Genomic DNA, 24,294 nt, shown 5'->3' on the forward strand with positions numbered 1-24,294 from the left:
TGTGTGTGTGTGTGTGTGTGTGTGTGTGTGTGTGTGTGTGTGTGTTTGTCTTCAGTCACTGCCAACTCTGTTGATTCACCTTCACTAGGATTATTCATCACAAACCATTCAGCATTGAATAGATTGGTTGGCACATATCGAGTATATTATGACAGAGCAGCAGGGTCACATGATAGAAACTCAGAACGTAAACAAGGACCATTTGGCAGTTTACCAACTTGATTGAACTGTTGCCAAAATCAAGGTAAGCTGCCAAATCTGGTCCTTGTTTACTTTCTGAGTTTCTATTATGTGACCCTGAATATTTATATACAATATTTTGTTGTAAATTATGGGTAGGCTAGTTTGCTCTTATTTTCTGTAGTTAGCGTCTGAGTTATTCGGATGGGAGCACTGCAATTTATAAAATTCAAATCCAAATCCCTAAAAAGCCAAATCCCCTAAAAAGGGTCTCAAATCTCCAGAAAAAGAGAAAGAGTTTAGTTGTTGAATTCTTTCATTTCAGTGTCTCAATGTTATGTTTTCTGCACGTGCACTTACTCAACACAAGCCTCTCCCACTTTGTTTCGAAAAAAAAGAGAAAAAGTTTCAGTTGAACTATTTCCTCGGCGCTATAAATACAGGACGGAGCGCGCACATCTGCACTGTGAGAGCGAGGCGTGGTCAGTCCGAGCTAACAGTAACAGGTGGGCCAGTCGGGTACAGCTGCAGTCACACTTCATTCACACGGGATACCTACAGTACCGTCTTTTATCTCCGGTAAAGCCACATACTGCTGCAACAAAATGCCAAAGTGTCCAAAGTGCCAGAAGGAAGTTTACTTCGGTAAGATTTGTAATCTTTATTTCAATTTTCCACCAATTCTTTTTGTTTTGTTTTTACATGCAAAGAAAATCGTTTTTCTGCATGACAACATTTCCTGGTAAATGAAAAGTTAGCACAACTGAGGAAACAGGAAACTATATTTAACCAACAGACTGACAAGCACTACAAGCTGCAAGCGGGAATTTTTACTTTATATTTCATACGAAGAAAATATTCTTTTTAAAGTCATGCATAGATAATACTGAACTACAAGTGCAGAAGTATTTTCAGCAACATACAGTTAAAGTATGGAAGTACTTGTTGTGCAGAATGGCTCCAGCCACTGTGGATCATTATTGTTATTCATGCAATAACATGTAACCTGTATTTTATGTTGCAGTTGGTTGAAGTGGAGCTATTTTAACTGCTTTATGTACTTTAGTTCAATAAAAAAGCATGATATACATATATTTATATTGTGTATCCTATATTTAAATCTGAGTTGCTAAGTAATCAGTATCTATCACTGTGAAATGAATGTAAAGAGTACAATATTTCCCTCTATACGACATTTAGTGTAGTAGAAAGTAGCAGGAATTTGAAATATTTAAGTAAAATACCTCAAATTTGTCCTTGAGTAGGCCTACAGTACTCGTGTAGATGTACTTCGATACTTTCCACCACTGAGAATGCAGGGGCAATTCTGCACAAGGAGTACTTACTTTTGAAATTTAAAGTACTTTCTCCTGATAATACTTCTGTACTTTTACTAAAGTAACATTTTTGAATGCACGACTTTAAATGTAATGTTTTTTGGAGTGTGATACTTTTACTTAAGTAAGTGATCTGAATGCTTCTTCCACCACTGATGCATTAACATACAGTACTGTAAGCACTGCTTTACTGCTGTAGTTGGTTGAGATGGAGCTAATTTACATTCCTTTATGTACTTTTGGGAACTAGTATAATCTATAATGCATCATATTTTAGTTTTGGATTGTTAAATCTGAAGAGTAACTATAGAGTAAAAAGTAAAATATTTTACTCTCAAATAACAGTAGAAAATAGCAGAAAATGGAATTACTCAAGTAAAGTACAATACTTAAGTAAATGTAATTAGTTACTTCTCCTACTAGAGTTTTATCACGATTTTATATGCTTACTTGCTCACTCCCCTGAGCTGTCAGTCTACGCTCTTAGCTGTTTGTATTTATTTATATGTATACATGATTTTCAGATTAATGCCCACTTTCCTCAAAATGTCACTACACTCTATAAGCATTCTCATTATCAAGTTAGTTTAGAGCTTAAGATCTGTGCTCCCTGTAGAAAATGAATTGTCTTTCCTGATGGCTGATGATGAGCTACATGAATAATGGCTCGATGCAGCGCAGGAAGTAGGTTCCTTCTGTCCTGAAATACGGCTCCATCCTTGTAGGTCTGTCTCATGAGGATACCATCAAAGCAGGCAGCAATTACTGCATCCGGGGAGGAAAAGGACAGCTCCATTTAATACGTGTCTTAATCCATTTACCACATTGTCTGCAGCTCAGTAGTGCAACAGAGTAATCTTCTCCGGGTAGACGCACAGAGGGAGAGGGCCAATACACAACACAAAGCCAAGTCTTTGGAATGTCAGTCAGATAAACTGACCGTGCGACTGGGGAGCCATGCTTCCCATTCTTCCTTTTTGATGGATACATTTTCACCATCTGGCCAAAACAAGCTAACCAATTAGTTTCAGCCTGAACAAGCCGACCAAACAAAGAACTTTTCTAAAATATAGCTGAGAGGAAAAGTACCTTGGAACAAAGCTTCTTTATGTGGAAGCACAGTCTTCATCATTATCCTGAACTGTCTGCATCAATTTCCCCCCCAAACCTCTCTAAAAACTGGCTCCATGTCTCAATCCTTCATCCATCACACCTCAGCGCTCCACTCCCCCATCCTCACCGCTCTCTCTCTCTCTCTCTCTCTCTCTCGCCATCTCAATTGCAGCTCATCTGTCTTAATGTTTCTAAGCTCTCAGATGGAAACAATCAGGCTACCGCTGCCTCACTGAATGATGAGGAGGGAACTTGGTCCAGTTCCAGCTACACAAAGACAAAACATTTTTTGAGTACACTGCTCTTACTTTCCACTGCACTTTAAATAAGCGTTGGAAGCAAATAAACTAACATGTAGTGTAGGTTGCAGTAATAGAATTTTAGTGTTGACAGTTTGGGAAATACGCTTTACTCACGTATTAACATATTGTATGCTGTCTGTTTAATCTGTACAAAAAGAGATATAACATGTCATTTACTGAGCTTTAGAGGTGCTGGTTAGCATTTTTTGTTAGCTTTGGACATAGCCAGGCTAGCTGTTTCCCCCTGTTTCCAGTCTTTTTGCTAAGCTAAGCTAACTAGCTGCTGGCTGTAGGTTAATATTTATGAGAAGTGAGACAATAAGACATGAGAGTGATATCAACCTGCTCATCTAACGCTCCACAAGAAAGTGAAAACTTATTTCCCAAAATGTCAAACTACTCCTTTTAATTAGTGAGATTTAGAGGTGTTAGTAGCAGATTTTGTTAGCTTTGGACGGAGCCAGGCTAGCTGTTTCCCTTTGCTTAAAGCTCTCAGTAGCTTCGTATTTGTGAAAAGTAAGAAAGAAAAGCATATTTCCCCAAATGTCTTAGACATTAGAGAAGTAGCCTATCAGTCTTCTAATCTAACTATTGGCGAGAGAGAGAATTTCATTTATTTCCATAAATGCCAAACTGTTCCTTTAATACTCAGTTGATGTTCAGGCCGTAAAGAGTGTTGCTGTATTCAAGGGAATTCACTCAACTCTAAATGCTTTGGAATGCATTCGTAGCCTCTTTTTTTAGCTTGACAAACAGTTATACAACCTCACCATGATTTTTTTTTAATGAGGCGAATAGTTGAACAGCCTCCCTCACAGTGTGTTTTTCCATTCAGATTTGTGTCTATTTGTGTATATTGGACTGCCTCCATAATTGCTTTGTCAGATCCATATACAATCATGAGTAAAACAACATTACATGGGCGTCATTGCAACTGATCACAATGGACTCTAAGCTCTACCGTGAGACTCCCCTCCATTAGTCGTTGGACAGACTTGTTTGCTCAGTCTACTAACCTGTTAATTTTAGTTAAGTATAGTAATTATTTCAGGTCAAACTGTTCTCCACCTTATTTTGCTGAAATGTTTTCATGCTACTGGCCTGAGAGGCTGACCTCACCCTGGAGCACTTTCCCTTTTTCCGTTGCCTATTACATAATCTCATGCCACATCAGGCTATTTTTAGGGAGGAAATATGTCATATCCTAATATTGTTTGAAGGTTTGGAGGTCAGTGGGCTTCACCTGAAACCAGAGTTATTTGTATTGGTTCATACATCTGCGGTCCTTTCTGAATTTTGTTTTATGTTTTGTTTTGTTTTTTAATCTGCAGATATTAATCAAGTTTTGTGCTCCTTAGTTACGACATGTTTGGTAGAAACAGCCTCAGTTCACGATAACACTTCCTTTATTTTCAGTATTTCCTGTGCTTGCTCTCTCTCTGATCTTATGCATCAGTGAATAGCCTCATTTTTTTCGTCTTTGCATGTAGATTCTTTGGCAGATTTGTTGCTCGTAATCGTGTGACGAGTCTCAAAAGTCATCTAAACTCTTGTCCACCTTCCTCCATTAAAGACCTGAAACTCAAGACTGTTGGGTCGGGTTCCTTCCTACTTTTACAGCCCCTCTGATGGGTGTTTGTGCAGATCAGCCCTGCAGATAAAAACAGTCTTTATCAGAGTTTATGAGGCAGGAGGAGAACAGATTCCCCAGGGACACTCAGTCCTTTTTTCCCCTCAAGCACCACACCCAAACAATGTTCTCCAAGTTATCTGCAGACATAATCTTGTTGGTTTAAAACAGATATTGTGACCCTCCTGTGGCACTTCCATCTCCTCTGCAGACTACAGTGGCTCTCTTTGTGGCGGAAGCTTAAGGCCGTGGTGAATAATTTGGTGTTTTATGTGTTTGGCAGCCGAGAAAGTGACATCACTGGGCAAGGACTGGCACAGGCCCTGTCTGAAGTGTGAGAAGTGCAACAAGACGCTGTCGGCGGGCTCACATGCTGAGGTGAGACACCTGAAATACATACAATACATATAAGAATATCCTGTAATCTTTAATAATGTACACAGGGTTTAGGGGTCTGATAGCACTTCACATGTCAACACATCAAATCTGAATCCAGTATTAAATCTCCACTCGGTGTATAAACACACAAGATCAAGATGATAATATATATGTAAATACTTACATTATACACAAAAAGGGATAGAGTTGGAGAGGACAGAAAACAATATTTACATGCAGAATGTGTACAGATAGGAAGCAGGATATTATATTATTATATATTATTAACAATTTAAATTTTTTTAATTTATTTAGTTTATTTTGACATTTTCAGTGCTAATACAACTCTGCCTCTTACAGCATGATGGCAAGCCATATTGTCACAAACCCTGCTACAGTGCACTCTTTGGACCTACAGGTAAGCATGTTCCTCTCAGTCACCGTTGCTCGTAAGACTCTAGGCCAGTAACGCCCTGTGTAAAGAGGATGTTTTGTATATGATTGGGTCGAGGCCGTAAAAGCATACACTGTCACCTGATAGGGTCACACACTCAATAAAACAGTCCTTACATAATTGATACCATTTCGTTAAACTATTATCTTGAAAGAAGAAGTTCTCTCTCAGATTGTCAAAGTAAAAGTCTCAAATTCCTAATGTTAATGTTAGTTCACTGATGTAATTGCTTCTTGTCTCTTTCCTCTCAGGATTTGGACGTGGTGGAACCGAGAGTCACACATATAAATAGACAGGTAGTTTGCACACATTTATTCACCAAATCATTTGCTTACGTTTGTTTATCTTGTACATTTTCATGCTATTTGTTAAGACAAACAGACCGTGAGTCTATGCAAATCCATCTTTGTACTTTGCACTGCCTGATGTGTGTTTTCTCTGCTTCATCATCAGGTTCAATGTTGCCTGGACACCAAATCGAAGAAGCCAGCATTGCTCACGAGTCTCAATAAAAACCAGCAAACAAACTCATTCTCATTCAGAAGAAAAAGTTTGAGTTTTTGAGCTCTGGTTTTTGAAGATGATTGTGTATTCCAAGTGGTTGTCCCCTAGTTTCTTCCTGTTCTTAAGGTGGACATAATGATTAAATCCTTTTTAAAGTTGTGTCAGTCGTCATTTTTTTGTATTTTGCAGAGTCTTTGTATGAAACACTCTTGCATTAGAGCAATTCTTTGCCGATAACATTCAAGTGACTTGCATTTAGTGGCAATGTGTAATGGAATCTGCGTTTCAACCTGTGACATATGGGAATTTCAAGCACAACATCTGCTAAAAAACATCATCATAAATAAGACCGCTCCAAGTTTTTAGACCCTTCAACTCATGGTGGACTGGTTACGTAATACTTAAAGCTATAGTGCACGACTATTTTATGTTAATGAAAATTTCTTACATTCAAGCCATTGCCAAATGAGTTGATACAAAGCTTATTAAGCCTATCAGCTCCACACAAGTCTCTCTGTATTTCCTCAGCATGTCTGTGTTTACAAAATGGTGAAGTTGTTGACATTACTTAGAATTCCTCATGGGGGCAACAGAAACTACGCACTACAGCTTTAATACTTGATCACATTAGATGAAAGTTTTTTTTTTGCTGTAACATAGTGAGTTTGGAACTTGATAACCATGAAACATTTTTTTTAACTTAGAGGACAATAAAAGTGGAGCTTCCCCATTCATGATGGAATTGTAGATATTCAAATTCCCATTTTCTGGATCTTTTTAAGGTCCGTGATCCTGCCTATATTAAGTATCAGGTGGGTGTAAGAGGTATAATGGGGGGCCCTAGTGGCCTTGGGGTTAAGGTGGTGACCTGGTCCTGTTGTCTTACTGTAGTCAGGTATTGATAAAGGCATAAAATGCCCCAAAATATAATTAGAAGTACGATAGTTTAGAGAGACAGGAAACACAGGACGAGTGAGGGGGTGATGACATAACCAGGACACCCCTTTTTATTTCTTTTTCATTTAATTTATTTAATAATCTACAAAAATAAATTAAATACAGAAGATAACAAGTTAAAGTGAGAACACTTTTCAACACGGTCCCATGATGTTCACACACCTACAACATGCGACAACAGAAAACCAAAACTACATCAATTTGCCACATCAATACACCTAAATACAACAAATACAGAGTAATAGCACAAGTAGAATGTAAGTAGAATGACACTTAATGACACCAGCATTTCACCAGTACGAAAAAATATATAATTAACTTGAGGCACCGCACATACAGGCCCTGAAGTTATGACCATGTTGAGTATGGAGATTTAAAGTTTATTTTGGATTTTGGACATCTACAACTCTATGACAACTGGGTGAACTCCATCTGCTGAGGAAGAATGTGTGATGTGATTGAAAGCTCCAGAACAGCTTGCCTACTAAATGGACCTTGTGGTGTGGTTTTGTTTCACCAACTATTTCCAAAAAGTCAGGAATAAACTATAAATCTCAGTAGCAGGAAAGTTTAATTTTGTTGATTCTGATCTAAACATCTTACACATTCTTTTTTGAATCAATGCATATGTTTAGAGAAATCTAAATGTTAACCCTGCCCATGCTGGTGCATTGTGGGAAGCCGGAGCGGCTGAGTCTTTGCAGATCCACCAAATGCTTCCTCTTTGGTTCTTTTGGGCTCTGTTGCCAAATCTTTGCTCTGCACGGCCACCCTTGCTGTCCATGGATCACGTAGCAGCCAACACCCTCCACCATGCCTCCACCATCCCAGCCTGACAGTTGCTATGGCAACAGACACAAACAAGACCTAACAGACAGCCAGTGTGCCCTTCAGTCGTCTAGCAGTTACCCTTTTTTTTTTGTCTGCAACAAAGACGCTCACTGTCACAAGAAAATGTCGACCAAGGCCACAGACACTGAGGCAACTGATGAAAACATGCAGAGGATTTTTGCAATTAAGCATTTTTGAACCTTTTCTCTAAATTGTTTGTAAAATGAAACACAAATGTAGCTTGTTAAAATGTGTGTTGTGAGAGAGGCATATGGCATAACATATATACTGTACATTTATTCATTATTTTGTGGCTGTTCATAAACTTGGGCTTTTACCTTAAAGACAGAAACAAATATCAACTAAAATACAGTAAAAATGCTAACAGGACTCCAACAATACTTTTGCAATTTTAAAAGGAAAGAATATGAGTAGAAATGCACAAAAACACAGTCGACTGATGTGCAGTTAATATGTATGTTAAAAACAACCAAAAAACAGGGAAGTAAATTAAATGTCCGCATATATATATATAAATATAATCAAGATATATTTCTGGCTCTTAATAGTCTCACAGCACATACTTGGTTCACAATGTTGAGGCCTAATGAGGATAATTTATTGACATGATCATATTGAAAGCATCGTACAGGCAATAAGCACATTTACAAAGCACTTAAGGTGACTTACACGGCCCTTATAGTGAAGTGTTACCAGAGTTTTTTTTTCTGCCAAGCAGGAGGAGCGGGAAGCCAAAAACCTTCTGTGTCAGAATGAATCAGGCCCTCAGTCATTAAACTGTAAAATCTCGACTCATAAACCTATCGAGGACTGGAACATAAGTGCAGAAGTGTCTCACGGCTTTTATTACTCATGTGTTCATGCAGACATGGGTGGCCTTGATTCCTTAAGGCAAGCTTAAGAAATAGATCAATTAAATTAGTCCAGTATACAGTAAGGGTGTTGTTTATTTTATCTTTTATGAGTAAAATATTGCACATCTACAGATGTGAAGGATGATACGATTTATTCAGAGACTTATTTTTGTTGTGGTACTTATACACAGTAAAAAGTGGCCAGCAAACCAATTCAATTATATACATCTATTTTATCATAAAATACAATAACATCATATCAAATATACAAGAATAAACAACAAACAGGATTGGAAACTATCTGACTTTGGCGACTCCTAGTGGTAGTTTTTAAAAAGATACACTGATACACCTAATTAAATACACCCTAATAGACCAAATACCCATTTTAGTGTTCACCTGCATATTTGTGTTCACATCTGGAACTACAGGTTCAAATCTGCATGCCAGAGTTATTGCAACAAGTAGTTTGCTGTTTTTATTGCTGGTTATAAATGAATTTGTGTGTATTCTACCCCCAAAGCCACTCAAAGTCTTGTAAAAGAGGATCTACAGGCCCTTTAAGAGAGTTCCACAGCATGTCAGGTCTTTCTGCTTTTCTAACAAACAAGAAGTGAGACTGAAGTACAGGAAAGAATATTCATACCCTCCAGCCCGACAGTGAGAACTTTAAACTGGAACACGTGTTAAACTGTGGAAGTCATAAAAGGCCTGCCAGTTTTAATATGGACACACACGTGTCTCTGCCAACAGGCTGTTATTTAGAACATCTGTCATTTCTACAAGATTGAATTTTCTAAAGTAGACCACTTAAAATAATAGAGTTTATTTGTGAAAATAATCTTTACATTCACCAGTATGTGCACATGTGGTTCACTTTAAGTGTTTCCACTCCCAAAACCCTGTTAATGTGATTTCAGAGTGTTAAAGTAAGATGTGAACAGGAAATCCACCATACACTTTTCACTCACGTAAAAGACTATCCTTAAAAATGACCATGATCCAGTTCGTAAGAGTGGCATCAGGACACATTATGCATCAAACACTGCAACAATATTTTATTTTACAAAAAGTCAGCTAATATTGGAAACCCCTGACTCTGCTGTAACACGTCTCTCCTGTCATCAACACTGGCCAAATAAAATCCAGTGTGTGGAATTCGGAAACAACCTCGTCTTGAGAAATGGTAATGCAGGGAGCGCCTTCAGGCCTGTGCAGCACACCCCAGCGTCCTGTTGGAGTCTGGCTGAACGTATCAATCCAGAGGCTCCAGCAGAGTTATATTTGTAGCAGAAGACCAGTCAGGCCTTGTGGCGGTTACTGAGCAGAATCTGGTTCTCAGTTCTGTGATTGAATGTGCATGGCTGTCTCAGATACTCCCTCTGTTCATCCCTATCCTCTCTTTAATTCTTTCCTTCTTATCCTTCCTTTCCTCCTTTCCCCTTCCATCGCTCCACCTCCTTTGTTTTTGTATTCTCACCTTCCCTCTTCCCATTACTCCCTACCTCCTTCCATACTACCTCCCATCTCATTAACCATTACTGGGCTGTAGTTGATTAGTGCTGCTGGATGTATCTGTTTCCACTGCAGCGCCCCGTCTCAGCACATGTGTATAAATAGGCCCTTTGGCATTGTAATTGCTAATAAGGAGCCAGTGTGTGTGCAGAAAAAAGAGCTGCCGCCATAAGCAGCCATACAAATAGTAGATAATGAGGTAGCAAGGCCTCTGAGCCTGGGCCCGGATCTCTGAAAAACATCTTGGCGCATCAATCATGTTTGTTTTTTACCCTCCTAAGCCAAAGGGTAGGAGAGGTAAACTCTCCTCTCCTCCAATTAGGCTTCCAGCTTCAATAACAAGCGTCTCCCTATTAGAGTGCAATTAAACACCACCGTTAGCTCAGGCTGTTGTGAACACCCTCTTCTCCCAGTGTCTATAAGAGATGTCTAATTACACTATAATATATAAATATACACTAGGCCTACTACTAAAACCAGTGCTGAAGTGATTGGCGGATTGACAGAAATCAAATTTGAATGATAAATCAACTGCTCAGACGATAAGTCTCTTGGCTTGAAGAGGCTACAGCCAGCGGTGCTGTTCACCATCTTAGCTTAGCCTGTTAGCATGCTAACATTTGATAATTAGCACTAAACACAAAGTACAGCTGAGGCTGAAGGGGATGTTAATTAGTTTGTAGGTATTTGGTCATAAAACAAAGTATTACAATTTTTGACCTGAGTGTGGCGCTAGATAAAGGGTGAAATAATCACCAGAGTTATTACAAGGCATCCTGTGAGGAAGACGAATGTGTGTATCAAATTTCATTGCAATTAATAGTTGTTAGTGTGAGATAGTCCTATTAAATGCTACATTTATACACTAGGCCTACTACTAAAACCAGTGCTGAAGTGATTGGCGGATTGACAGAAATCAAATTTGAATGATAATTCAACTGCTCAGACGAACACCGGTTTTCTCAGTTTCATGTTATTTTAAATTGAATAGCTTTCAGTTTTTCGACTGTCAAAACAAAAACCTTGGGGTCTGGGAAATTGTAATAGGTGTTGTCCGCTTGTTTCTGACATTTTATAAACTAAACTCCTTATGGCAGATCCCACCTCCTGGGTTTGGCAGGATCTTAGCCTCAGGCTGAGAGTCCTCATATCACACCTCCTGTTGGGCTCAGATCTGATGTCCAGGCATACACGGTATCATTTCCATGGTTGAGCATGTGCTCAATGCAAAACACTCATCAACCCGTCATGAGTGTTTTGCATGTGTAAAAGGGGCATAAAAAAACCCTCCACATTCATTTCCTCTCTCTCTGCCTCCTACACAAACTCTTGTTCCTCACAGCACCTGGCCACGATCATCAAGTTTTCTCTTGACACGTTGTCTGAGCTCTGAGGGATTTGTAGACAGTTTAATAGTACGATGGCTGTGATAAATAACCTGTGGTTTTCTCTGTGTGTCCGTGTGATGGATGCTCTGCAATACCAGTGCAAATATAAGTTATCATTAAGCTGGAGGAATTTCTCAGAAGTGTGTTTCTGAATGTAAAAGATGAGTGCAATTTTTCAAACTCAAATGACACGGACAGATGGATGCGAATGAGCTTTCGTGCAATTTTGTGATTCAGTGTTTCCCACCGAAACCCTCAAAGACCTCACTCTGTCTGATTCTCTCCAGCTGTAAGATAAGTCAGATAAAGTTCTTGCACTCAGGATTCCTCGACTCCTCATCCCTCCTATTTGTCCTCCTCCTCCCACGATTTGGAACAAAAAGAGGACGCCAGGCGACATCTGAGCCGCATGCTGTGCTTGTTTGCCTTGCCCAGATTGCCCTGCTGCTGGTGTTGGTGGGAGTTGGCAGTTCCCCTCATCATTGTATCTCCACTGTCAGATCCTACTGCACTACAGTTATCTCCTAATCATCCTACACGGTCACACAGATATGGCAGTTATTTTACATTTTCCACACCGTAACTGCTTCATCAAGCAGGTAAAAACACAACACGGAGTAAAAAATATGGTGAAAGGACTAAATAAAAGAAACTGAATAACCTTACAGTGAGAATGCAGAATTGCTTGTAGAATGTTCTAGGCAACTTTTCATGTTAACAGCTTCAATTTAATATTCAGTTACCAGAAATATGTATCTTGAAATTAAAGAAAAATGCACATCTAGCTTACGATGAGCCAGATATTAAATGATTGCTTCATGCTTTAAAGGATACCAAGTTGTGACTTAAAAATGTGTTCTACAGTTTCCATATTTCACTTTCTGGGGGTTGAAATCATTATCACAACATTAATACAAATATTTTTACCAACATTTATAAGTAACATATAAGGGCAAAAGAAAATTGGCATATTCACATAAAATAATAAACTTAATGTTCAGTGCAATGACCTGTATGTAAAACAAGAACTTTGTGCTAGCATTTGGGCAACATAATTCAGTTTACGGGTAACATGATAATATAGAATGATTGCTCAGCTTTATATGCTCCTAATGCCAGATATTCTTTTGGGCAAAAAGAGCAAATGTAGTCTGCAAAAGTATTCATACCCCTTGAACTTTTCCACATTTGGTCACGTTACAACCACAAACGTAAATGTATTTTATTGGGATTTTATGTGATAGACCAACACAAAGTGGCATCATTGTGAAGTGGAAGGAAAATGATACATGGTTTTAAAAAATGTTTACAAATAAAAAAACTGAAAAGTGTGGGGTGCAAAAGTATTCAGCCCCCCTGAGTCAATACTTTGTAGAATCACCTTTTGCTGCAATTACAGCTGCAAGTCTTTCGGGGTATGTCTCTACCAGCTTTGCACATCTATCAAATTATTGCCCATTCTTCTTTGAAAAATAGCTCAAGCTCAGTCAGATTGGATGGAAAGCGTCTGTGAACAGCACTTTTCAAGTCTTGCCAGAGATTCTCAATTGGATTTAGGGCTGGACTTTGACTGGGCCATTCTAATACATGAATATGCTTTGATCTAAACCATTCCATTGTAGCTCTGGCTGTATGTTTAGGGTAAAAAAAAAAACTGAAAACCCATATATCATTTTCCTTCCACTTCACAATTATGAGCCGCTTCGTGTTGGTCTATCGCTTAAAATACCGATGAAATACATTTACATTTGTGGTTGTAACGTGACAAAATGTGGAAAAGTTCAAGGGGTATGAATACTTTTGCAAGCCTCTGTATCAGGTCTCAACTAGGGCAGATGGGATGCTTTTCTCTCTTGCAGCTCCATATTTTTGATTTAAGCCGATGTGATGGGTGTGTCTCAGATACAATCTTGCCTTGAACAGTGTAAATGATTTACATGACGATACTGGGCCGCAACATACTGTAGATACAACAAATACATAAAAAGGACAGGAAAGAGAATTAGTTGGCTGGCTAACACCGCCACAGTAACAGAAATGTTAATTAGTGTGTCGTTTCTTATAAAAAAAAAAACAAATGTAACGAAACAGATGCACAGCCTTTGTTAAAAAAAAAAAAAAATACAGAAATAAATGTAAGATGACACTTTTAACCCATCAAACCCCCATATGACAAACCAAAAGAAGTTTAAGTCTCCACCAAATAAATCCAGCACAGCTTGGCTCTCAGCTGGTCTTACAGCAGCGTCCTCCTCTGCTCTTCGGAGGTACTCGAGTGCCTCAACTGCTACAACAATGCTGCCCCCTTGTGCATCAACAACACCGACATCAACCTGATTTTAAGAAAGGGCTTAAGATGATGTTTGAGAATTAAAAGAAATAAATAACACATTCAAAAGCGTCATGAATATTTTAAAACTTTAATATACAGTGCTTCGTAAATCATTACTAAAAACACAGGTGGTAAAAATCAAATCGAAACAAATAAGTTACACTGTAGTAAAAAGCACTTGAGATTCCTTTCCGTTTTTCGTCATTAGTGTGAACCCCATATATGAAAATAGCATAGAAAGTATGCAAACATAGAATTTCATTCATATATATTTTTCTAATCTTTAGCTAAATAAACCTTTTGTCCCCTTAAAATTCCCTTAACCGACTGGATGAAATGAGGAAAGTTTACAGCTGTGTGGTTGTCGACGGCCTCGATTTCATCCATAATTCTGCTTCTTTTCTTTTTTAAACAGCTTAAAAACCTTTTTCGTGGCGATAACTTCAGAACCTCAAGACAAGCCCAAATAAAGAAGAAATATAAATTAACATACCAAACGTGAACAGTCTGCAAAACCTTCTTTTCTTCTTCATTGACTAGAGTACAGTTTAACATTTGCCCTTTCTCACACAGCACTCACACACACACACTTTTAACAGTATGTGTACACACACACACACACACACACACACACACACACACACAGTCTGTGCATAGACCCAGGTTAAACTTGTGGAGTAACTGGTAATTGGAGCAGTTTCGTCCCTAAATTCCCCACTGTGGTTTGTCCTTTAAAGGAAAATAACCCTTTAACCCATTTGTTGCTACGGCAACATAAGCTGTCTCCAGGCCGAAGGGCTTAACGTCAAGATATGTAGAGATAGACCGATCAAAACATGCCCTCTCCATAGTCCAATTCAGTGCCTGCTATCAGCAACAAGGTAAACAGAAATAAAGTCAACTACAGATACACGTTAGGGTTAGACCTGGAAATATTGAGCTGATATTAACAGCCAGGCAGTTTGTCCACCTCAAGATGTTGTGAATTTTTTCCTCACCGCCCCTATCTGCATTTACATTTTAATATATGTACACATCTTTTTCCATTAAATCATTCAATAGTTTTCCCAATGTGTTTTTAGAAAATGTGTCACGCTGTTCTTCAGTAAACTGCTGACACACATAATCAAGGTTTCAACAGAGCGCGTTAGTGTCACAACAACCTTAACACACTTTGAGACGCAAGACAGAATCCATTCTCCAGAATTTTCAAACGGGGGTTTTAGTGGGAGTCTCACGACAGCCCTTAGAATCCCCTGTAAAAACCTGCAATATTCAGATTTAAAGTATATATTAAATCCTTCCGCTTCTCTTAATTCATGTTTGTTGATGAGACTAAATCATTTACTGACACATTCACAGTCCGAGGGAAAGTGTAAAAAATTCAAGCTGAAATGTGTAAGTAGGGAACATATATTATAGATGTAGATATATGGTTCTAAAAAGCAAAGAACATGTATGTCTTGTGTCTGCACTCAAAATCTCTTGTTAAAACCTTCAAAATATGGGTTAAGTTTGGTTTACAGTAAAGAGTGCTTTTGCTTCTCTTAATGTCCGTTTGTCGATGACAGTAAATAATTTTGTGAGATTTGATATTCTGGTTTTAAAAAGCAAAGTCTTTAATGTCTGCATTTAAAATCTCCTGTTTAAAACCTGCAAAATCTGGGTTAAGTTTGGTTTACAGTAAAGAATGTTTCTGCCTCTCTTATAGAGGAGACACACCAGCCCGATAACCGGCCGTCGGACAGTCTGGCAAGGTCGGTGACTCGAGTCTGTTCGGTGTGTTCCGTGCCGTCGGCCGTCCGAGGAGCCGTCGGCCCAAATTAATTCATTTGGGCCGACCCGACATGTTCAGTCGGAGACAGGGCAGTCGGGACTCGCCCGGAAATGGCGAGCGGATGAGCCTCTCAAAATCTGACGAAAATCTTTTAAACTGACCTTTGTGGATCTGAAATGAAGACAGATTCAGCAACTGCATGGCCTATTTCTCACTTAAAATGTTTTCAGAAACACGTTTCGGTGAACTATTTTAGTACAATATGAGATCGTATTCTGAACAAGCCGCCATGACAGTCTGGCTGTGAATTTCTGGAGACAAAAAGAACCACGTGACGCGTTCGTCCAATCAGCTGCCGGTTTTCATTTTCTGGGAAATAATCAGACTGTTAATGGAAACAATACAGAGCAGCGCCGCCTGCTGCTATGGAGACGTATTACGTTTCGCGCATGCGCAGAGCGTACGCTCAAGTCGGCGTCGTCCTCAGTGTGTTCTGAGGCACTTTTTGGACCTCGGGGACCCGACTGATCAGTCCGACTGCCTTTTCTGCCGACGGTCGGCCCGTCTGGTTGGTGTGGCAGGGCCTTTAAAGGTGCTGTAGGTAGGATTGTGTAGATCCAGGAAAAAGAATTTGAAAATCGACAACTTCTCAGTCCCCCCCCCCTTTCTGCTAAAGCCCAAAACTGTCTCCTAAGCCCCTCCTCCCACAAGGGAGAATGAATGCGTGTGCATGAGCAGTGATTGACACGCAATTAGACACCCCCCCCCCCCGGCCCCGATTGGTGCATCTGAACAGGGAGCTGTGGATTTTTGCAAATCACACTACAGACTGTAGGTGGTGCCAGAGCTCGAACATAGGGGCAGTTTCAGAAAATATGACAAAGTTAGTTTTATAAGTCTTACCTACTGCACCTTTAATGCCTGTATCAGCAAATGATTCCCTCTGGTTAAAATGTCATGGTAGTAAGCATGTCATAAACACTGACATCTGTTGTCAAAACATGTCTTGAATTTGTTTGTGCTGTTTGTTGTCTTTCCCACTTCGCTGTGTGTATCTATAGAGACCTGCGGTTTTCAACAGTCTGAGTCAGTACCTCCTATCAGTTACAGGGTTGACAACGAGGCATCCAGAGCAGCCAATCGTAAGCAGAAGAGGGGGGGTGGAGGACTTGGACGCTCTGGTAACAGGGGGTCAACTTGTTCTATTGCACATACGTTTCTGCCTTTTCTTCATTTCTGGCTTCCAAAAGAATCTCACAGTTAAAAACAGGCAGCAAGTAGCATTATTTTTGTTTTTCGTTTAAATAAAAAGTACAGAAAAGCGCTCAATTAAATTGCAGCCAAAACCAGGATATTATAATTAATAACAATAATAATAATCATCAACAAGAATATTCACAAAAACAACAATAACCATATATAGCGACACAGGCAGAAAAAGTAACGTTTACCTGTATATATATTTATAAAAAACAAAAACAACAACAGTGTAAAATTGATTGTCATTTCAAGATAAAAAGCATCAAAACATCCAAGGCATCAACAGTGAGGAACAAACTGGGAACTATAAAAAGTGACGAGGGCTGAGGGGGGGGATTCACAGAACTAAAGCCCAAATGAACAACGCTCACAGAGAGAGAGAGGGAACCCATTTGGTGCACATCATGCGTCTGAGAAAGCTTTTGGCAGCCTTGAGTGCAGAAGAGCGACGGAACAAAGCGCACATGCCATCTATCAAACCATCCGTCCGTCAGTCCGTCCGTCTTAGACCAGAGAAACTAACAGCATGGCCCTCCGTTTGGTCGCCTCGCAGCACTCCCCCAGCTGTCAGATTTCAGTGATCATATCGCCAAAACTTCATCCAGTTGGGATGCAGCTTAAGCAAGCGCGTGCTGTGGCTCATCGAGAGAGAGAGGGAAAAAAAAGGGATCCAACAAGTTCTTTGCCCGTCGAAAGAAGCAGGGCGAGACTCGAAGTGCTGAGAAAGGCCGCGGCCTGGCATGGAGAGCGTCGAGATCATGGCTTTGATTTTTACCGAGCCCTGTGACCAAGAGAGGTAACTCTTGAAAAGCTTTTCAAGCAGAGTAAAGGGGGCGTTGGTGAGTTTTGGAAAGCACATACACACTCTTTGTCTCTCACACACACACACACACACACACACACACACACACACACACACAGGAGTAAATCTGTCCCTGAATGTGCCAAGCAACGGAAGTCTTGTTCCACAAAATACACAGAGTTCACAGAAGGGGATTCTTCTTTTCTTTTCTTTTTTAAATTTCCCTCCTTCCGTCCCAGAGAGTAAAGCCACGCTGCATGGTGCAGTCAGTGTTTGCGGCCTTTCTCTTACTGCCAGTCCTCATCGTCCACGTCCTCCGCGTCCGACGAATCGTCGTTGGTGCTGTCTCCGCCCAACTGTCGCGTCCCGTTCTGCTGCCGTGCGGCGAGGGCGGCGGCGGCCTCGGCGGCGGCTCGTTCCTCAGCCTCTTTCTGCCGCAGCGCTGCCGCCTTCTTCTCCTGCTCGGCGTGGCTCTTCATGTGGGCGCTGCGGCTCTTCACCTTGTAGAAAACCCTGCGGGAAAAGAGGGAAGAGCTTATTGCTGCAGCTCTTTTCAGACCTGGAATACGCAACTTTACAGGCTTATCAGGCTGGTGAAGTCGTGGCCTTTTTTGGTCACTGAGACGTTTGTGTCCGAGCCGCAATGCTCACACTGCATCTTTCACCTGGTGGCCCAGAGGAAGCGCAATAGTAACAACATCAAGGAGGTGGTCTCTGTTCTCTCACACACGCTGCATCAATGATGGAAGATTTTAAAGCCGTTGGGAAATTAATAATTCATTAATAACCACTGTGGGTGCGCATGAAGCTTTCCCTACTTCCCACCGGTGAATCATTTCTATGATAAAGTATCATGCCGCCTATTTGACAATGTCAAACAACGCAGAAGCATAAAATGACATGGTGTTAAGTTGGGACTCTCACATTATTCATTTTTACTCCCTGTACCATTTGATTGGATATCAGTTTATTTCATGCAGTACTCATGGATGAGATATTATATTATTATTAGGGTCATGTCATTTGCCCCGTAACACAAGAGGGAAAACATTTGGCCTAATGTTGGCTTGCCAACATCAACATCATCCATCAGCCAGACTTAGAAATGGTAACAGCGAATTCTTGACAGGGTGACTAATTTAGTGTTCTGAAAGACGGATGGAAAGTACAAAACAAATGACTGGAAAACACTAACTGGGAGCCCCCTCATCATGTTTGTTTATGATATATAGCAATAATACTTGGGGCTTAGTTGGGTGCTAAAACTGGCAAAATGTGCTTATAGTTCGACTAAGTACAAGGTTCTTACACATATTCTGTTTCTAAAAGCCAGTGATTTTGTAATAATAGTAGCGCTGCACGATATGAGGAAAATATGCGATATGCAATAACAATGTTGAATATGGCGATAATATAACTTGCTATAAATTAACCGATATTAAAGTGTACTTAGTTCTGCATTTCTGCTGCTTTCATGTTCTGCTAAATATAAAAGGCACCACTTAAAAAAAGAATTGACAGTTACATTTGAATGTGCAGTTTTCTGTGTGTCTATTGCGATACGTTGCAGCCTTTTGCAATGTGTATAAGTTGATATTACGATGACGATTAAAAAAACGATATATTGTGCAGCCTTAAATAATAGTTATCACTGTCTTAGTCTCTCTTCATAAAGACTGTGATCAAAGTGCAGTATGATGTATGGAAATTAAGGCTGAGTAATAATAGGCTATACCAGAACAATAGATCTCACAGCAGTGGTCTGCAGCTGCATGAAATGTGCATCCATGTGATACAACAACTGTAAAATGGCTACTCAGCCTGGTTGGATATCCAGTAAACATGAGACTCTGAAGTGGTGGATCATCTATAATGAGCACACTTTAAACAGTGTGAGAACTTAAAGGGGCGAGTGAAGCTCTTGTCATGTCACTGGGTAGAGTTGCACTGACGAGAGGCGCAATGTGCCGTATATCTACTCTGTGTTTCGGTTGCTAGGACACAGTTGGCAATAACAACGGGCCCCGGTCTTGTCAGAGTACGGGCTGTTATTGAATCAAAGCTTTACAGGAGGGGTTGATTTCTTCAAACACCATGAGCCACTTGCCTCTATTTACCAATGCATAGTCCAAGTGGGCAACAGCAGTAGCAACATTTCCTGCAGAAATTTGGTATTTTATATCCAGCTAGTTCAGTGGAACGCCACCCATGTAATTGCTGCTGTCAGCTTTGCATAAGTAACCAGAGCCATGCCAACGTCTCCAACACAACAGCAGTGACTGATGGGATATTTACTGTAAGATCACTGACCTGCCACATTTCTTGCAGGGGAACTCGCCCTCCTGACCAGCTGAGCCTTTGTTGGCAGTTGGAGGGCTGGTCTTGCGTGCGTTGCTGTCGTTGCGAGCTTTGGAGCTGGGAGGGGGTGGCTGAGGGGGGTGGATGACCCAGGACGGCGGCTGCTGCTCCTTCACCACGTCCTCCTGGCCTTTCATGATCAGGACGGTCCCAGGCTGCACACACACAATAAAAGTGAGAGGGGTTGTTAACATGAAAGCTCCAAAAAGATGTTTAACACGGTCACTGGGAGCAATTAGAATATAAATAATGAGCCTGAAGCCACCTCATGAGAACCTTTCATGTCGGATAGCATTACAATGGCATGCACACGTGTGCCCGTTAACATGTATATGTACACACAGTTTAAGAAAACTAAATTACACATAGCCCGGCACTTTTATCGACAACTTATTATGCGTGCTAAACGGTTAAATGCACTGCAAATGACAAAGGTTTCTTGTCGAGTCATTGTTTGCTGACAGACAAAATGGGGTTACACAATCCAGAGAGGTGGACATCAGCCAAGTTCTCTCCTCTCAAATATCCAGCAGGGGGAAGCAAATCCAACACCCAGCCGCCCAGGCAACACAGGAAGAGTTCAAAGTGTGATGAGGCCAACTGAGGTTTCTAAACACCAACTCACAGCTTTCAGCTTTCTACCGCTCTCTCTCCTGCACAGGGGTTCGTTCACTTTAAAGTGTGTCTATATGTATGTGAAAACAAACACATTTTGAGGCTTGGCTTTGAGAAATTGCACATTTGCGTAAATAAGAGACAACATGGTATGGTAATTAGACTATAACCACCACCACCACAGTATTAATCAATTTAACACAGTGACAGTAATCCCTCTGGAGTACTGACCTACTTCTGTAGTTTATTATGATTTTCCATGTTGTGTTTTTTTTATTATCATTGTCAACATTATTTATTCCGGAAATTAAAAAAATTGAAAAAGCAGTGGCTGTATCTAAGGACTAGACATTTACGTATTTGCCACACTAGATATTAGGGATGCACGATTCAGAAAAGGTCACGATTTGATATTGATTTTCAGGCTCAAGATTCGATTCAAAAACGATTCTCGATTAAAAAATAAATAAATCGATTAAAAGTCTGTAAATGTAGTTATTTTTCCCGTGTGATTGCAGTAGACATACAATAAAAAATATATATAATAAAAAAATATGAATCGATTTTTGGAATTCTATGAATCGATTTTGAATCGCGATTCGAGTGTGAATCGATTTTTTTGCACACCCCTACTAGATATTATTTTGAAACACAGTGCAACTACAGAGAGTGTTGCATTATGGGTTGTTTGTAGCCATAAAAAGGAGCTAGGCTGGCAAGTTTGGTCAGCCCTGAAAGTGTTCAGGAAGCCCAGCTGAATCTTCTGGAGTTTGTGATGGCAAAGTGTAAACATGTTCTGCGGCCACGGAGGAAATTCAGATTTACTTTACTGTAATCTTTACTGCAGAAACCAAAATAGAAACCAAATAATCTGTCAAGCTGCCGGGAATTACCGCCGTCACGGAATGTCACGATGAGGAGTTCAAAAAACAAGACAGTTTCGAAAAACGCTAACGAGAGCGAGAGAAAACCATTCCGATTACTTCCAAGAGCCTGACAGGAGAGGGCGTGTGAGTATGTGATTGATAAAGATGTTATCCTTAAACTGTCAGTATCTCGGGGGGACTTCATCAACAACGTCTGAAAGAGAGTTTTTTTCAAAACAGGTGTTGGAAAAGGGGGATTCATCTTAAATATGGGGCCAATTCAGTCAAATATTAATGATATTTAAAAAGACTTTAGAAGACACTTCCTTAGCTGTAAATGCAAGAAGCAAAATGAGGGTTTCAAAGCAAAAACTGATCGTAAAAATTGATCAAAATAAATGTCTCTGCCCATGACAATGCTTACACACTGGGAGTTGGTTCATGTTGGAAAGGTTTAAAAAAAAACAAAAAAAACAGTGATTTGCAGAATGAAATCATATCCTTTAACCTTTTTCATTTTATCGTTGAGGACAAAGACGCATTGCGACCATTCATCCTTTGATCTACTTTGATTTTATTATACCTTCCTTTACCATGCAGAGCACATCATTTATTTCACACTCACATTCTCAGCGGCCTGCAGCGTGTGTGTCACCCTGGTGGGGCCGACATCCTGTTTCCTGTCAGCTGACCCTTCCCATTTCCTGCTGTCCTCCTCCCTCTGTGGCTCCAATCTGTGAGAGCCCTGCTGGCCCCAAAGAAGACGAGTGTAAGACACAAGGAGACACATTTACAGCTCGATGCCGGTTTAGAAAGCTCTGCAGTGGAGTGATATTACATGAGAAGTGTCAAACTGCATCTCTTGAACATTAGTTTCCATTAGAGCTGCAAAGATCAATCCATTAATGGATTAGTTGTCAACTATTCATTTAATCGCCAACTATTTTGATACGTGATGAACTGGTTTGAGTCATTTCTTTTCTAGTTTCTTCTATCTGACAGTAAAGTGAACATCTTTGAGTTGTGGATAAAACAAGACATTTGAGGACGTCATCTTGGGTTTTGGAAAAACCTGACATTTTATAGACCAAACACCTAATCGATGAATCATGAAAATAATCAGCAGATTAAATCGACAATGAAAAGAACAGTTAGTTGCAGCCCTATGTTTCCATGCATGCACGTAGCTTTGCACAGTCACCATGCCAACCACCCAACCTGTACCTGTAATGGTTCTGCTGAGGGCGCTATGGTGACATAGCTGGAGTGAGCTGCAGCCGTTTTGCACACTTTATTTTAAGAATCAGGTGGTCAACGTAGATATTCTGAGCTGCGTTATTTTTGAACCGACACACTGAAGTTTCACATCTAAATCAAACCTCTGCTGTTCACCCTGCAGTCAAACTCCTGCTCCTGAAATCACTTTCGCAGAAGCTTGTACACCGTTTTCAGGAAAATTATTTCAAATGAATATTTTGTATGCTATTGTTTTTTTCTGGGGCACAGACGTTTGTAACAGGTTTGTTCTGCTTAATGTCAGGGTCTTGGTTCTCCAAAATGACATTTTAGCTCGTCTATACATTAGCAACAACACACATCTGTTACAGATTTTAAACATGGCATGTCACTAATGTTACTCGGGTTCAAATCGGAGTTCTCATAACCCGGTTAACAGACCTAGAGATTTCTTTTAGTAACCGGAGTAGTCCTGCATGTATACACCTTAACCAGAGTAAAGCTTTGGTTATGCTCGCACGCGACACCACAGCTACCGTAAACCTAGCTTAAGATCGGGTTAAACGTCTGCGCATGCTCCAACTGCCCCTCCCAACTCTGCTGGAGTGTTTGTTTTTTTTTTATTTTGTTTTGGCATTTTAGGCCTTTATTTGTTATAATGGGCAACGTTTCAGTACTAGACAATCTTCAATGCAAAACCATTTTTGCCTGAAGATGGTCTAGTAGCGAAACGTTGCCTACTATTAAACTTAATATATTTTTGCAAGGTAGACCTGCTTGTCCCCCTCCGACGCACATGTCTCACGTTGTAGATATGCAAAGTATTTTTCGGTAGGCCTTTATCTGTGACAGGGCAGCTTATACATGAAAGGGCAGAGAGAGGGGGAATGACATGCAGCAAAGTGCCGCAGGTCAGAACCGAACCCGCGGCCGGTGCACCCAGGACTGAGCCTCTGTATATGGGTGCGCGCTCTACAATGTGGGCTACCTAGGTGCCCCACTGGAGTGGTTTTTCTTTTGACCAGGAAATAATACAAAACAGCGTTGGCCGAATCAGCGGCGGGCCATGGGCAGCAAAGAGCCTACGGCCCATCTGTTCGCCACCTACTGTACCGGAGGTGGAGTTACTCCTGTCATTCTTCCCATTCTTGTGGCCGGGTTGGCTCAGTTGGTAGAGCAGGCGCACATTTACATGCATCGACGCAGAAGTCCAGGGTTCGAGTCTGACCTGTGACAATTTCCTGCATGTCTTCCCCCTCTCTCTCCCCTTTCTCACCTAGCTGTCCTGTCCATTAAAGGCAGAAAAGCCCCACAAAAAAAAATTCTTTCCATTCTTCCCCGCTCATGTATATGGGGGGGAACAGGAATAACCAGTCCCTCCAGAAAAACGTGATTATGCGATCGCATAATCAGCCAAAGTCCGCATATTTATGCGGGGCCCACATTTTTTCAAATATGCCGCACTTTCGGCGCATAAATTGCCGATTTCCGCACAAAAATATGCGGGGCTTGCATGATTTCATAATCCCCGCATTTTCGTTGCAAGAAAAGTCACATATATCTTAGCAGAAAGTTTAAAAATGT

At 40.5% G+C, this 24,294-nt stretch overlaps 2 protein-coding genes across 5 annotated transcripts in view; one reads left to right on the forward strand and one right to left on the reverse strand.

Moving 5' to 3' along the window:
• Positions 1 to 627: 627 nt before the first annotated feature.
• On the forward strand, positions 628 to 6,057 carry crip1 (cysteine-rich protein 1). The gene is made up of 5 exons (XM_078277185.1): positions 628 to 825; positions 4,846 to 4,940; positions 5,301 to 5,358; positions 5,646 to 5,690; positions 5,848 to 6,057. The coding sequence occupies exons 1-4, from the start codon at positions 786 to 788 to the stop codon at positions 5,684 to 5,686; spliced, it is 234 nt and encodes a 77-aa protein (XP_078133311.1). The 5' UTR covers positions 628 to 785; the 3' UTR covers positions 5,687 to 5,690; positions 5,848 to 6,057.
• Positions 6,058 to 16,902: 10,845 nt separating this feature from the next.
• The window catches only part of mideasb (mitotic deacetylase associated SANT domain protein b), a 30,015-nt gene continuing 22,623 nt past the window's right edge, over positions 16,903 to 24,294 (reverse strand). For 3 of the 4 annotated variants that reach the window (XM_078276999.1, XM_078277001.1, XM_078277000.1), the window contains exons 11-13: positions 22,100 to 22,222; positions 19,946 to 20,148; positions 16,903 to 18,148 (exon numbers count right to left, since the gene is read on the reverse strand). In XM_078276999.1, coding sequence (XP_078133125.1) covers positions 17,923 to 18,148; positions 19,946 to 20,148; positions 22,100 to 22,222 — 552 coding nt within the window. In that variant the 3' untranslated portion in view covers positions 16,903 to 17,922. The remainder of the gene's footprint in view (positions 18,149 to 19,945; positions 20,149 to 22,099; positions 22,223 to 24,294) is intronic. The other variant, XM_078277002.1, reaches the window with a different exon arrangement.

The sequence above is a fragment of the Sander vitreus genome, chromosome 20, assembly GCF_031162955.1.
Source record: "Sander vitreus isolate 19-12246 chromosome 20, sanVit1, whole genome shotgun sequence".
Taxonomy (NCBI): domain Eukaryota; kingdom Metazoa; phylum Chordata; class Actinopteri; order Perciformes; family Percidae; genus Sander; species Sander vitreus.

Bases quoted from the DNA above. Each gene is read 5' to 3' on its own strand.
- crip1 (XM_078277185.1), top strand. From the start codon at position 786: ATGCCAAAGTGTCCAAAGTGCCAGAAGGAAGTTTACTTCG. The intron at 826-4,845 runs GTAAGATTTGTA...TGTGTTTGGCAG, and splicing joins CCAGAAGGAAGTTTACTTCG to CCGAGAAAGTGACATCACTG. The intron at 4,941-5,300 runs GTGAGACACCTG...TGCCTCTTACAG, and splicing joins CGGCGGGCTCACATGCTGAG to CATGATGGCAAGCCATATTG.